At 39.8% G+C, this 15,096-nt stretch overlaps 1 protein-coding gene across 1 annotated transcript; it reads left to right on the top strand.

Annotated features, from left to right (window-relative positions):
- Positions 1-455: 455 nt before the first annotated feature.
- LOC119729674 (protein SSUH2 homolog) lies at positions 456-15,096 on the top strand. Its single transcript, XM_038202347.1, has 13 exons — positions 456-559; positions 1,218-1,280; positions 1,875-1,913; positions 3,041-3,208; positions 5,295-5,364; positions 5,626-5,755; positions 7,130-7,315; positions 9,888-9,950; positions 10,895-10,998; positions 11,361-11,453; positions 13,014-13,116; positions 13,230-13,334; positions 13,790-15,096. Exons 2-13 carry the CDS (start codon positions 1,268-1,270, stop codon positions 13,934-13,936), a joined length of 1,221 nt encoding a protein of 406 aa, XP_038058275.1. The 5' UTR covers positions 456-559; positions 1,218-1,267; the 3' UTR covers positions 13,937-15,096.

The raw sequence follows: 15,096 nt of genomic DNA on the forward strand, positions 1-15,096 counted from the left end.
GTTGTTCACATCCTTTTGTATAATGTAATTGGACAATTTTTCACGAGCTACATTGACAGGATACAGAACATTGTGTTTAATTTGTGTCAACAAATTTAAGATTTCAACTCGACTTTGGATCGGATCTGGTCTTCTTTCATTTTCAAATATAAAAGACCCATTTACATGCGTTTTTGTCACAAACTTGTTCAACAGTACGAAAGTTAATAAGTGTGGTATTATCTATATACAAACATAAATTTATCTACAATATGGAATTTGTATTATTTTGTACATGTTGACTGGCACGCGTTTACACAGGTTGTTCATGTGAAGTTGCGTGTAGATGATCTAAACTCTATACATGTATGCATAATGCCAAAATACCTTGTGCGAACTATATGTTCAAAATGAATTTAATGCCCTTATTTGGCATGCTTGGACTTTACCCAGCTGTGCGCTGGACAGGCCGCACCCGTGAACTGCTACGTTCACGGACATGACGGGTCTAGCTTTGTGCAGCTGGTCAATGCAGGATACTATTGATTGACTTGTTCTGGAATGAGAACGAATCACACAGGTGAGTTTTCTAGTCAGAATAATTCATAATGACAGCTTTCTTGCCATGTAACTATGACTTTCCACCTCCTTTGTAGCAGTAAAGGGAGAAATTTCAACATTTTAGTTTTTATGCTTATGAAAATTTCCATATTCATGAGCCAAAGCGTGATGTCATTCAAGGCAGAACTGTACTGTCTCCATAGCTTTGTGTACAAATATATATCAAACATTTTGGGGGGAGTAAGTTCCACTTTTCAAGTTGACTTGTTTATCGTGTTAAACAGCTTGTTTGGACAAAAGCAGTGGCCAATATTTCTTCAATATTTTGTGTGTGTATAAGTTTGAAGGACTAATATTTGTACTGTTCATATGCACTCTTGACAAGGAGTACCTTGTGTGACAAAAGCAAAATAGCGCCCTCTTACATATATTGATGAAAGGATTTGCTAAAAATTGAAAAACTACCACTTTCTTGTCACTTCCAATGAAAAGTATTAAGATCTTGTATGTATTGTTGCAATACATAGTAATGTGCATGAAAACAAGATGAGTTGAATTTGCACGGTATGTTTCCGTCCTTGAATAATATTGGGGGGAAAATACCACCCCCCCTCCCCCGGATGCTACGTCACTGAGATAGACTTTGTAACATTACTGTTTTTCTTTCTGGCATCCAGATCACCACAAGCAGTCCGACAGAATTCCTTTTTGAGAGCAAAAGAACATAATGGCACAACAAGGTAATCCCTGAAGTGTCTTTAACATGCATTCTGAGCCATGCTGTTACTTGGGTCAATAAGTGACCCATTGGTGTGTTAAAAGTATAGCAGGGGGAGTGAAGGAAACAGCAGGAGGGTTAAAAGATTGAAACTAAGGCCAAGTAAGATGAGATTTGAAGGTTTGCATGGTGGAAAGATACTAAGACAAGTTTGCGGTAGCACCATGTGAATAAATGTGTTTTGTGAGTATGTGTGGTTCTGACATACAATTATTGTCTTCCGCAAAACTTGTCTTGAGGCCAAGTAAAGAAAAATTAACCAGTTTCTTGTCCCCGCCGGCTACCTTTTTCTGCCTGCCTCATCCCCCCCCCCCTTTTTAATTCACTGATACATATGCAATATATTTAGCAATTGTGTCAATATATTGTCTGTTTATTTGCAACAAAATTGTAGCTAGGACCACAGTATGTAGAAAGGGTGACAGCTTCTTTCAACACAATTTTGTAACACTAACAGCAAAAAGGTTCATGATATTTTGAAAATCTATAAAAAGTACCTTCCTCTTTCTCTGGATAATTTTGTTTTGGGTTTGTATGTGTTTTGTCTATGGTACAGCTCCTGGTGCCCCACCACAACAAGGATCTCAGCAGCCAGGTATGCGTGTTTTTTTTTAATTTCATAGAGATATGAAAAAAGGAATTATATTCAGATAACAATGAGCTATCAAGTACCGTGTTCTGCCACAAAGAAAACTTTAACATTATTTTCTTCTGCAAATATTAACAGTATTTGATAAACAGATGATAACTTTTTTTCACAGGTAAGGTAGGTCTTGAGCTACCGGTGGCAGCATTAGTATGTAGTCTTGGATCGTGCATATGGTTTCATGTTTTTTTGGCAGTAGAGCCTCATCTAACGGCATGATTAGACCAGCGCGTCTACTCGCACTGGGAATCCTGTAGTAGCCGTTTAACTTTTTCTCTATTTTCTCACTAGGCTTTCCTAGTGAACCAATCAGCAATCGTGAAATGGTTTAAAGTCAGTCGCGTTCGGAGCTGAAACCTTAGCCTTTTTTTGGAAAGTTTATAGTTTTCGCACGACAGTTGTAAACATACGAGCTACACGTTCGGAGATTCAACTGTGAAGTGTGCTCATCAAGTATCGCTGATTAGATATGCAAAGTGATACCCCCGTGAGTGCGACTACCGGTATCAAATAGGAAGCCGCCGTTTTGTTCGAAGACATCAATATTTACATCAACAGTTTAATTTGCATAAAATGGCTACGCACCCATTGCTGCAAGATTCTCAATAGGCCATCAGCCTGGGGGTTTGGTCAGTATCAAATCAGGGCATAAATGATTATAGTTCGCATGCGCAAGGTATACGCCCTTAGAGTAGTAACTAGCATTTTGATGGGCATTTAGAAAAAAGGGTGAAGCTGCCACCGCTATAATGCTATCACATATTTTCCAACTCTGGAGGTGTATACCTTGCCAAAAATCGCTATGACGATTATTCCCCTCATTTGATACCGTTGGCCAACATTTTGGACCGAGGCTGATGGCCTACAAGACGCTGGTGCGAGTAGGTAGAAAAAGAAAACCATCGCTATTGATCACTGACGTTTGGGCCAAGACTACATTTTATGTTGTGAATCACTTTTCTTGTCCATCAAATTTTGGTCCAGATTAAAAAAAAAACCAATATCTGTTAACTCCTTGAGATCCCCAAGCAGTTCCCTCTTTATATTTGCTTGTTTCACTTTCAACGTTCTCACAGCCTGGTCTCCCAGTACTGTTGCCGAGGGTGCCCCTCCTTACCAGTTTGCCAATGCTGCCGAAACCGACCGAGAAGATAACGAGAACGCGACCGAGGGCGGCGACGAAAAACCCGACGTGAACTCGTTGGAACCAGTGCCAGGATATGAGGCTGTGGCTTTTGAAGATGGTGAGATTCAATAACCTTGACCAAATTACATGGAGCTGCTACTTAAGCACAGAAATTTTCTCAGCACAGATAATATGGGTAGTTTAATTGAATAAATAATAACTTATTTACAAAATTTAATTATACGACAACACCTACCTTTCAAAATAAAATACTTTGGGTTATGAAAGTAGAGTGAAGAATGGGGGAGCAAGAGATTTAGTCATGAAGGTTGTATCTTTTGTGAAATTTAAGGAGTAGAAAATACTTTCGGGGAAAGTTTGTGCTCCATGCACGCACGTGAGGAAATCAGGGAACGAGACTACAGGAACATGATTGTTTTTCTTGGTTTTTTCAGCATCTACGAACACAAAACTGGTGTAACAATATTTGCTATAAAATACTAACCCCCGGCCCCCAAATCATCCATTTCTGAAACTTACATTCATAAATACCTCAGACAGTTTACGCATTCCTATTGGTCGAGAGCCCGTCACGTGGCCGGTCTTAAACGGATGATAAAGACATGGCTAGCTAGCTGGTCTTAAACACTTTTCCAGTGTCACAATAAAATGTGGACTCCTAAAAATCCAGTGCCTCTTATCGTTTCATTGGTTGAACGTTCACAATCCTCACGTAGGCATGCGCAACACCAAACTGGGACCGTGAGTGCATAAAAACGTGCAAAATTACAACGGACGTTTTTTTACTCACCATTTGGCTAATTAATGCCCACACAACACATACATCAAAATGCTATAGTTGCAAGCATGTCACCTGCGAAATTTGAGACCTTAAATCCAATTTTAAGGCAAGTTTTTGGCAGTTCAAAAACCATCCACGTCATTCTCCATGCTCTAGAAATGTATGTCTGATTCCCAAGGTATTCTGGGTAGGTGCAGGAAGAGCCTTGCAGCTTACTTGTTTTTTAATCGATGGCCAAATGAACATAGCGCCCTCTGTTAAAAAATGAAACATTTTGCATTCACTCAGATCAACAAGAGGGCGCTGTTTTATCTACACGATGAAAATGTTAAAGCTGAGGAGTCTTTTTGCACAATGCATTGCAGTACACATCAACGTGATGTCTCACGTTTGGATTTCGATATCTCTCTGCAAAATTAGAATTAAAAGCTGAATTTTTGGTGATGCAATGCTCACAACAGCAACTTTGCGAGGCAAAAGTTTCGGGGATTATTGAAGAAACTGTAGTGAGTAAGAAGCTTGCAAATTTGATTCACACTGGTTTTGTTATGCAGCACAAACTTTTGCACGATATGGATACCTTAAGTTTTGGGACTCTCATACACAGTATTGAGAGTCCCAAATTTTCGGACTAGCGCAACACTACCAGGGAGTCAGAATTTTATAGTTCTAAATTCAAAACGCAACGCGCCAGGTGCGTTCTGCGCGACATCGCGCAGAACATGATACGCGCGCGTCAATCTCCATAAAAGGGTTGTTTACATCTTACTCGCAAGCTGAACACTCCATTATTTTGCAAGAGGGATGTTTCAAAACGCATAAAGTGAATTTGTTGAACAAAATCGGATGTTTTGAACGAATTATATGATTTTTTTTACCGAAAAGGTATTTATGAATGGGAATAAATATGCTCCGTCGGTATTTATCACTCTGTTTAAGACCACTTAGAGTCTGGGTGCTGATAATTACCCTCGCCTCCGGCTCGGGTAATTATCAGCACCCAGACTCTAAGTGGTCTTAAACAGAGTGATAAAAACCTCCGGATCACACATTTATTCCCTTAGCTTAGCAAAAGCAAATGTTGTATCTTCCCTTTAGGATAATGAAGAAACAGACAAAAACCTAGTCCGAGTAACTTGGACCCAACTTATCGCCTTTTTTAACATTTGGACATGGTCTGGCGATCGCCAGACCATGTCCAAATGTTAAAAAAGGCGATAAGTTGGGTCCAAGTTACTCGGACTAACAAAAACCATGGAGTGACAGTTCAGGAAAATCCACAGAATCAGGCAGGTCTTAAACCCCAATTCAAAATCTTCCAAACAATCTCAAGGAATTTGAAGGATCTCAAAATTACACTTTTTTGGAAGTCATTTTCCTTTTTTTTTTTTTTTTACCCTAGGACCCCCAGTGCCTCCCCCTGTTTACGAACCTCCTACAGAAGGTGACCGCCCTCAAGAAGTCTTCGACTCGTAAGTAAACCACCAAGGAGCTTAATAAATCACTAGAAGTCTAATTTACAGTCAGTTCACCCTTTGACCTTGTTTTTCTTAAAGCCAAACTTAGCATATAGACGTGACAGCTGGGATGCATCCAATGTGGGCGAGACTTGAGATTATAGTACTTCAGTTTGTTGAAGAAAGCATGACACACGACTGGTTTAAATGTCTCATGTCCGTCATTTGAGAATGACAAATGCTTTACTGCAGTTGAATATTTTTGTATATTTTCAGGAGAGATGGTATTGGGGAGGAGGCCGCCAGGGCGGCCATTTTGACCTTCGTTGACCAACATTGCTGCTACGGTTCCAGACCAGCCAAAAACATGACCATCAGCAAGATCATTCCAACTCAAGGGCTTCACGTAAGTGGGCACCTTTTCAGAAGTGGGCTGTTTTATGACGATTAAAGGGAAAATACAACATTTGCAAACATCAAAAAATAAAACTACCAAATCATTTGGAAATACCTTGCTGGACTGTTAGTGAATGACAGTGTAAAGCATCCTGTAAAATCATGGCACCTGGTATACTGTCATTTTCAAGAAAAGTGGTATTTTTGTATCAATTTCCAACGCTGGTCGGCCAACCAGCGTTGGAAAACACTGGCTTTTTTTCAAATACTGGCCCCAATTGACCATCGCACTTGTTTGCAATCGATTACACACCTATGAGCGGGTACAAGCCAGCTAGACTGGTTCCCTGACCTTACAATTCCCCATTGTATGTAAACTGCTCTGTTTCTTCTTATATGGAGTCAGGGCACCAGACTACAGGAAACTGATTGTTTTTCTTGGTTTTTATAGCATTTTCGAACCCAAAACCTCAAAAAAGTCAGTGTAACTATATTTGCTATATATTTCCAACCCCCCAATTCCATCCATTTCTGAAAATTACAGCAAAAGCAAATAATGTATATTCCCTTTAATGTTTTGTGTAATTGTGTAAGATATCATATTTACATGCTTAGTATAGTAGTGCTGTATATTGCTTTAATTCCCAAAAGGTTAACATTTCCAGAGAAACCGTGCCATTTTAACACCAATCATCAGGGGCGGATCCAGGAATTTTTGCAGGGGGGGGGGGGGTTTCATCAGCCCAAAAATCTGAAAATGTACACACGTTTTTTCTCCGGACACTTGGCCTTCGTAAAATCAAAAACTGGGGGGTGCTGTTCAAATTAGACGATTATTAACACTCATTACAGAATGGTGTATCGTATTTTGAACAGGCGGACATTAGACCAGCATAATTTTTTTGGGGTGTCACAGCAGGGGGGGTTTTCGACTTATATTTTAGGAATTTGTAAAAGAATTTTTTTTTGACAGAGCGGGGGGGGGGGGGGGGGGGGTTTGACACCCAAACCCCCCCCTCTGGATCCGCGCCTGATCATCCATAATTTTTTTTTCAAAAGAATTCTATTTCTGATCGATTCAGAAAATGGTTTCATCAACTATTAATACATTGTATACTTTAATTTACTTAAAAGTAAATAATTGTTTTTAAAAAAAGTTTTTCAATTTTTAAAGTCACAAATTTATTTTTAAAATTGTTGGGCAAAAGAACAGAATTCAAGGTTGGAGGTTTTTAAAGTGCATGTCTAGCAGTCCAGAGCTCATGAGACCATTTGCTCTTTTTTTATAATGCACAATAATAATATAATGATACAATAACAATTTTTTTTTGTGGCCCCCATCGTGTTCGTTTATATGGCATTCTACTGTATCATCGTTCCTTAGTACCAGCTAGAAACCTTCAACGAAGCGAGGTCCACCAGTCGAAATTTCACACCTTACGCTGGCGGGTACGTAGACGGGCCCCAGAACGGTGCGCCCCCGCCTGTGTGGTCCATGGCATGCAAGCCGGACCAACAGTTCGTTACTCACATAAAGCATCTAGAAGTCCCTCACACTTCGGTTGTCAGGGTAAGTTTGCAAAGTGGTGTCTAAATCAACATCCATCCTCCTTCAGTCCTCGTGCAATAGGCCTAACTAATAAAGTGGAACGTCACTATATTTACCGAACACAGCTATACCAATACAGCTATACCGAACATCGTGCTTGCAGGCTCCCGATTTTTCTGTACAAAACGTACCGAACATTGTTGTTGAAAAATGTCAACAGAAGAGTGACAAGTGGCTATTATTTTCCCATGGAATGGAAGGAAAAGCCCCATGTATTGCTGTACAGCGTAGGTAGTAAGCTCAAAATCAGCTCAAAATAGCTATACCAAACGATCGCTATTTGTAACGAACACTTTCTGTGGATCCCACGATGTTCGTTATAGCAACATTCGATATTAGCTCCCCAAGGCATTGGAAGTTGACAAACAAAGCCTCGGAACTAGTGTGTCGACTACCAATACCGCGGGGAGCTAATATTGACCGTCCACCTGAATTAACCTGTGTTAGGCCTATATTTGTTTTACTATATCTCATACATATTAGGTTGCCAAATTTTCATATTGCAGTATGCACCTCGGCATAAAATCTTCAGAGAAACTGGTCCAGCCCACCAGAAGAATAATGAACAACCTCAGAAAAGTTCCTTTGCAACACAGTAACTCCTATTAAAATCGTTAGTGTTGACAAAATTCTCCAGTTTGGCATCTTTGAGCTTGGGAAAATGCTAATGAACATTTACGTCTGCCGCCATCTTTTTATGGGTTGCTAGGGCGATGTTTGGGCATGCATACACCCGTGCGACAGTTCCACGATTGCTTCGTTATAACTGCATGCATTGTACGTAGACCATGCGATAGTCTACTAAGCATGCGTGTTTACCCTGTGCGTGAATACTCTTGCGCGCTTGGTAAACAGTTTATTGCACGTGAAGGTGAATGGACCAGTGAAAATGCGGCTCTCGATCATGAATATGTATGGGCACAGTACACAAATATGACATGGTTTGAGGGTGGACAGTGTATATTCGCTCCCCGAGGTATTGGAAGTTGACAAACTAGTTCGTCAACTTCCAATACCGAGGGGAGCTAATATCGACTGTCCACTCGAAATAAACCATGTTATATTTGTTTTACTATACTTCATACATATTCAGTTGCCGAATTTTTTTTATTTTTTTATATATGCACCTAAAACAAAATTCGGGGAAATTTGTACAGCTCACCAAAAGAATATTGTTGCTCAACTTATACTAGTTCTTGTTCGGTTCGTTTGCAATATAATACAGTTACTACAGTTGTAAATACAGTTGTTTGTGTACAACTTTCTTTTGTAAGTTTTCTCCAGGACGGCATCATTGAGCTCTGGAAATTAAGTTGCGAACCGGCTATAATGAAAAGTTGATATAGGCAAACGGACATAAGCTCAAATACGCGCATCACTGCATACACACACTATTACAGAACACACGTTACACAACAGGCGCGCACATTTATATACAATGTACATAATACACGCGCGCGCGTGTGCCTATGTGGCTAACCATGGGCTGACCATGGACTAACTAATCAAAACACTGACTGGATATATTTTTTCAAGCGAAAATGGTCGTCGGAATTTATTGTCCAGTTAGCATGCTTCTTATATCAGCCTTTAGGGAATTTTATTAACTTTATGAATGTCGTCACCCCAAGGTTGCTGAACTTTTCGTTTTGACGCTGTGGTAAAAAACAATAGGACATGCGTGCTAAAAAACTAGTTTACGCTTCGTGATGTGCACTATTGAATAGGAGCGCAAAGCGGGGATGCGTTTATTTAAACCAAAATGGTCGTTATTGGCCGAGCACTGTCATTGACAAATTTCATCCCTAAAGAGAGCTAAAGATATCTTCTTTCATATTCTGATCACCCCAGATTTGTACGTTGCCTAGTTTTAAAGATATGCCTGTTTTGGTGTCTCAACAACGCACGCGCACATATACAAAGCGTGTACACGCAGTGTTGCGATGAGCAAATGTCCAAAACTTTTCATTATTGGCAACCATGCATCTCTCCTGGGCGATGTTCGCGCGTGCGTACTGCACCCGTGCGACAGTTCCTCGATTGCTCTATAAAGCGCATGCGTAGTAGACTGTCGCACGGGTAACCCGTGCGACAGTCTACTACGCATGCGTGTGAATTTACCCTGTGTGTGAATCCTCGCGCGCGTTTGTTAAACAGCAAGAATAACATCTGGCACGTGATGGTGAGTTGACCAGTGAGAGTTCGGCTCTCAATCATGAATATGTATGAGGTATAGTAATAAAATCCGTTGATCCAGTGCTGATTTTAACTTAAATTGGCTAGATATTTTTTGTTTTTATTATTTTATTGATATATTAACTAACTTTTTAAAGATTTATATTTTTTGTAATTTTTAATACATTGCACGAAAGCTTTTATGATCCAGACAAGATATTTCATACTTGACTTGGTTCTGAGGCTTCAGTTTCACAGCAAAATATCTCTGTACTTTATCGGCCTACTTTAAAACAAAGATCACTCTTGTGATGTGAACCTTGTAATTTTTTTCAGTACATTTTTTTCATTTTGACAGCAATGCCATCGTTGTGTCGGATATGGTTTTGTGATGTGCGAACGCTGTGGTGGACGGGGACGGGTAAGGAAAAAAGTAAAAAAGTATGCTTGGGGAAACAAGAGACGGATACAGGACCCCTAGCAGACTTTACAAACTTAATATTGCTCCTTAGCCCAATTGTAGGCTTTGAAATTCGTTTTACGAAAAAAAACAACTAGCAAAATATGTTCTTGGTTTTTAGCTACTAGTGTTGCGGACTGGATTGGCTTTTGCCACTTTTCAAGTTAACCCTAATCCACTTGGCCCTTTTGGCTAGGAACCATATCCTCAATCCTGCAAAATCCTCCAACTGCCACAATGTAAAAATTGGATTCAGCCTCAATCCTCCAAACTCTGTTTTTTTTTTTTAATTTGATCAGTGGAGGGGTGAAAGCATATTGCCTCAATCCTTCAAAATCCTCCAAATTACTCTGTTATTTGGGTTGAGGCTATGTTAATTGATTACGTTCAGAAGCAGTGCGGATGATAGTGACCATAGTGTAGGGCTGAATCATGCATGGCTGAACAAAAACAATGCAGGGTACAGCCTACGAACTTGACACAATGCATCCTCCAAAATCCTTCAAATGGCCTAGATTTTGGAGGTTGTCAGGAAGGTGTATAGGGTTGATGCCAACTTGAAGATGGCATTGTAAATCGGGATAGAGAAGCAGTTTTGTAGTCGAGTTCTTGTGTAAGACAAGTTCTTTCATAAGTCGACTTGTGATGGACTTGTGGAGGACTTGTGGAGACTTGTGATGGACTTGTGATGGACTTGTGATGGACTTGTGATGGACTTGTGATGGACTTGTGATGGACTTGTGATGGACTTGTGATGGACTTCAGATTGATTTGTGGGGACTTGTGATGGCCTCGACTACAACACTGAAAAGAAAAAAAGGCCAGCTGGATGAAAAAGCTCACTTGAAAACTAAAATCCCATCAAAACCTAACTTAATTGATAATTCCTCCTTATTTTTGTTTAGGTTCAATGCAGTTCATGTCTTGGAAGCGGCAGTAGGACTGAACGCCGTGATGGTGAAAGCCGTACTGTTAGTTGCACCTGGTGCAGCGGTTCAGGACGACGAACGTAAAAAATAAAATCAAAGCAAATAAAAACACAAACAATTAATAAACAGCAGAACCCCCAAAACAAACAAATTCACACCTGTTGTTACAGGTTAGCTAGTGTATGCAAGACCAACATGCTGCTTACAATTGATGCTACAAAACCACAAAAGAGGTTTTCTGTTTTACAAATTTGTCAAGCTCAAAAACACAGAAATTTAATTCAATTTTGAAATCTAAAAAGCATACTTCTGTGCTTTGTATTTATTTGGGGGGGAGGGGGCGAGGAAATTTATACAATGTGATTTCTAACCATGCCAGAATTTTTTTTAGTATAAAACATATATCACAGTGTTGTTTATGTTTGTTTGTTCTCTTCCCCAGGTGTAACCGTTGTAAGGGTGACGGTAGAGTCATATGCCCCACTTGTAGCGGCTATAGACAGCTTCGTCACTTCATTATGCTGACTGTCTCCTAGTAGGTTTCAAATATTTTTTTAGTTTGTTTATTTTGGGGGATATAGGGATCGAGTCTAACTCAAGAATTGGCAAACCAAAGTAACACAAGCCGAATTGGATGTTGGTGTTGCTCAGTGCATGAAGTCTGCTAACTGAGTCTCTGGCATTTCATTGAGACTGTAAGCAGTAAGCACAAGGCAGAGCATGCTTAGATACACAATTTGCTTAAACATAGTTACGCAACAATAGAAATACACTTGCATTTAATCAGTTCGCGTCAGAGGACGTGATAACATATGCACTATACACAGGCACGGCTGACGGTTAAAATGTCAAGATTGCCTCAGTGACTCGCCTTCGGGGTGACGTCTAACATGCTAATCCCTTTTGCCCTTTGTACACAAACACAAAGTCTGTGATAGTGTGAACATGTGTGAAGTATGTGTAGAGGCGGACCATGTGTTGATCTTGAAGTGGCCATTGTGGACAGGCTGTTGTTCGACAATTAACGCTCCAGAGTAGTGAACAAATATGAGGTTTTGGCAGGAAACATCGTACAAATACTGTTGAAACGACTCTTGCGAATCAGTATTTGTGGTCTTTAACTGTATATCAGAAGTTGGCTGGGAAATTTTGCCTTTTGCGAAAAATCAAAGTTTTCGGCAAAAAAAAACCTGGCGTACGGTCCCTGTGAAATACGCCAGTGTTGCAGTCGAGTCCATCACAAGTCCTCACAAGTCCATCACAAGTCCATCACAAGTCCATCACAAGTCCACAAGTCCATCACAAGTCCATCACAAGTCCATCACAAGTTCATCACAAGTCCACAAGTCCATCACAAGTCCATCACAAGTCCATCACAAGTCCATCACAAGTCCGTCACAAGTCTGTCACAAGTCCATCACAAGTCCATCACAAGTCTGTCACAAGTCCATCACAAGTCCATCACAAGTCCATCACAAGTCCATCACAAGTCTGTCACAAGTCTGTCACAAGTCCATCACAATGCCATCACAAGTCCATCACAAGTCCATCACAAGTCTGTCAAAAGTCCATCACAATGCCATCACAAGTCCATCACAAGTCCATCACAAGTCTGTCACAAGTCCATCACAAGTCCATCACAATGCCATCACAAGTCCTTTAGTCTCAAGTCAAGTCACTAGCTATTCAAATGAACTGTTACAAAAGCATTCCCTTGTCATTGTTATCGTGTTTTTATGAAACGACTTGTGATGGACTCAACTATAACACTGAAATACAAGGGTTCTGTTATTAAACAGAAAATGGTGTACTTTTACTTGATGTCTTGGATTTCAATTTGACATTGGATCTTTCCCTTCAACACATTTACTTGGTGCTGTCGGAGGACTAGCGAGAAAGGAATTAACAAGCTTACTCAGGTTGGAATAGAACCCGAGACCGATCCTGCTACCTCCACCACCCCTCTAGTGTAGGCGTACTAGTTCTTATCTCAAATAGAAAGGGTGTTGCAGTCAACTATTTCGTATAAAGGAATTTTGTGCTGGGATGTCATCTCTTGCAAAAATAACACGTGATGTAAATTTCTTCATTTTAGCACCAACAATTTGGAGGACTACATCTTGGAACGCTCGGACATGCCTGAAGAGCTGATTAGGAACGTCAGTGGGCAGACTATCTTTCAGCAGACGTTGCCTCATGTAAGTGATCAAGCTACGTCTGCATTACTTAGCTATGTCTGTCTCTCTCCCAGAATGTTTTTTTTGCCAATGATAGCCCTGTAAATGTGCTTATATGAATATTTGTTTGACAGGTGTGGCCTATATCCCAATACCCCATCCAAGAGGTCAACGAGAATTCGATTCGTCTGGTTGAAAAACATCGCACCGCCTGGCCACATGCTATGACTCTTCAACAGGTAGGGGAATTATGACAAAGATATTAAGATACTTGAGACTGCAGAATGACTTGTGACTGACTCACAAGGACTCTAAGGCGTACTGTGACTTTGGTTACTACCCAGAAACGGAACCCTGCTAAAATTATTCTGCCTGAGATGGTATCATTCAGAAGAAAACCATCATTGCAGTAAGCACTCTTTTTAGGTGTATTAGCAAAGGAGTCTTTAGTTACAAGACCAAAATATTTTGCATATGTTCTGTCTGTTTTCTCAAAATGTGTAATAATCACTGAGCCAGAAGTTGTACAGGTTAGATGTCATGCATCCTACTTGAGATTTTGGGCAATTTTGTTGCTTCAAAGGAAAAAAACAAAACAAAAATCAAACGATCCTATATAGCCTTCCTTAAATGTAGCTTTTGTTAACAGTAATTAACTTGTGCACATCACTTTCTTGTTTGTTTTGTACATAAGCGTCAGACACTTCGCTCTGTACCTGTGACTGAAGCTCATTATGACTGGAAAAACATTAGCACTCGTTTCTGGGTCTATGGCTTTGAGCATGAGGTCCACGCCCCGGACTACCCCCACCAGTGCTGCTGGGGGTGTACTGTCCTGTAAGGTCAATGAGGGGTCAACTGGGTCAAAGTGAGGAGTCAGCTGGGGTCAGTGTAAGGGGTCAGCTGGGGTCAAAGTGAGGGATCAGCTGGGGTCAAAGTGAGGGGTCTTCTAGGGTCAAAGTGAGGGGTCAGCTGGGGTCAAACTAAAAGAGTCAGTCAAGTGGGGCCAAACTGAAGGAGTCAAGTGGGGCCAAACTGAGGTCAGGTGACCTGAGAGTTCAAAAGTGCATGGGCATTCCTGACAAATATATCAGAAATTGTTATCAAATGGTTCAAGTTTACAAAATTATGGCAGTCTGCCTTTGATTCCATTGTCTGTATGAATGCAGAGTATGACTGGATCTGTAAATTGTTATGTGTTTGTATATGTACATTATGCGTGATTGCTTTGTTGTGTGCTTCATATTAACATAATTAAAAGTACATGCTAACAATTATTAAGTATATCCAGCTCAAAATATTTAATTGGCAATGCCAAGTCTCCACTCAGTTTTAGATTTAACCCTGGAGCGAAGTGTAGAATTTTTTTAAAAATTAATTGAGTATTTTAAGCTGTGTCGGGGCCCAAATTCACGGTCCCGTTGTTAGCACAGAATCATGATAAACACAGAAAACATTTTTATTAGCAAAACTTTTATAATTGGTTGATAATTAGGTATTATTTTTTAGATGCAGCAAGTGTTGTATGTAATGGTATTTAAATTACCATTTGAAAGAAATTTGTATTTGAAGTGCTATACATCCCACATGTACTATATAGTGTAAAGTACTAGCCACTTTGTATTTGTGATCATTACCATGACAACTGAAATTGTATGAAACTCGCCTTACCATTGCAACTGTCATAGAAGAAATATTTTTTTGTTTAAATATTCCGTAGTTCAATAGAGGGAATGTGTCTCTAAAAAGAAATTTTAAACTTAAACTTAAATTTCTATAAAAAAACCCAACATATATTCAAATTTCATAAACCTTAAAATGATACCTTTAGTTGCATGATTTGTTTTTAAACCTTGTAGCGTTTTCAGATTACCAGTTCTTATATATCAATTCATCTCATTTTTTTGTTAATTATCACACTTTAATTATCAATGTTACTTTTTGAACTTTTTAAATTATCATTCCTGTATCACAATTAAACATCCTTATTGTAATGCATTA

Source organism: Patiria miniata, unplaced genomic scaffold (genome assembly GCF_015706575.1).
Source record: "Patiria miniata isolate m_02_andy unplaced genomic scaffold, ASM1570657v1 HiC_scaffold_21, whole genome shotgun sequence".
NCBI classification, from domain to species: Eukaryota; Metazoa; Echinodermata; class Asteroidea; order Valvatida; family Asterinidae; genus Patiria; species Patiria miniata.

What these genes read in the sequence shown, in the direction of transcription:
- LOC119729674 (XM_038202347.1), top strand. An exon ending in CCTCAAGAAGTCTTCGACTC is followed by an intron (nt 5,365 to 5,625) that starts GTAAGTAAACCA and finishes GTATATTTTCAG; the next exon opens with GAGAGATGGTATTGGGGAGG. An exon ending in TTCAGCAGACGTTGCCTCAT is followed by an intron (nt 13,117 to 13,229) that starts GTAAGTGATCAA and finishes TTTGTTTGACAG; the next exon opens with GTGTGGCCTATATCCCAATA.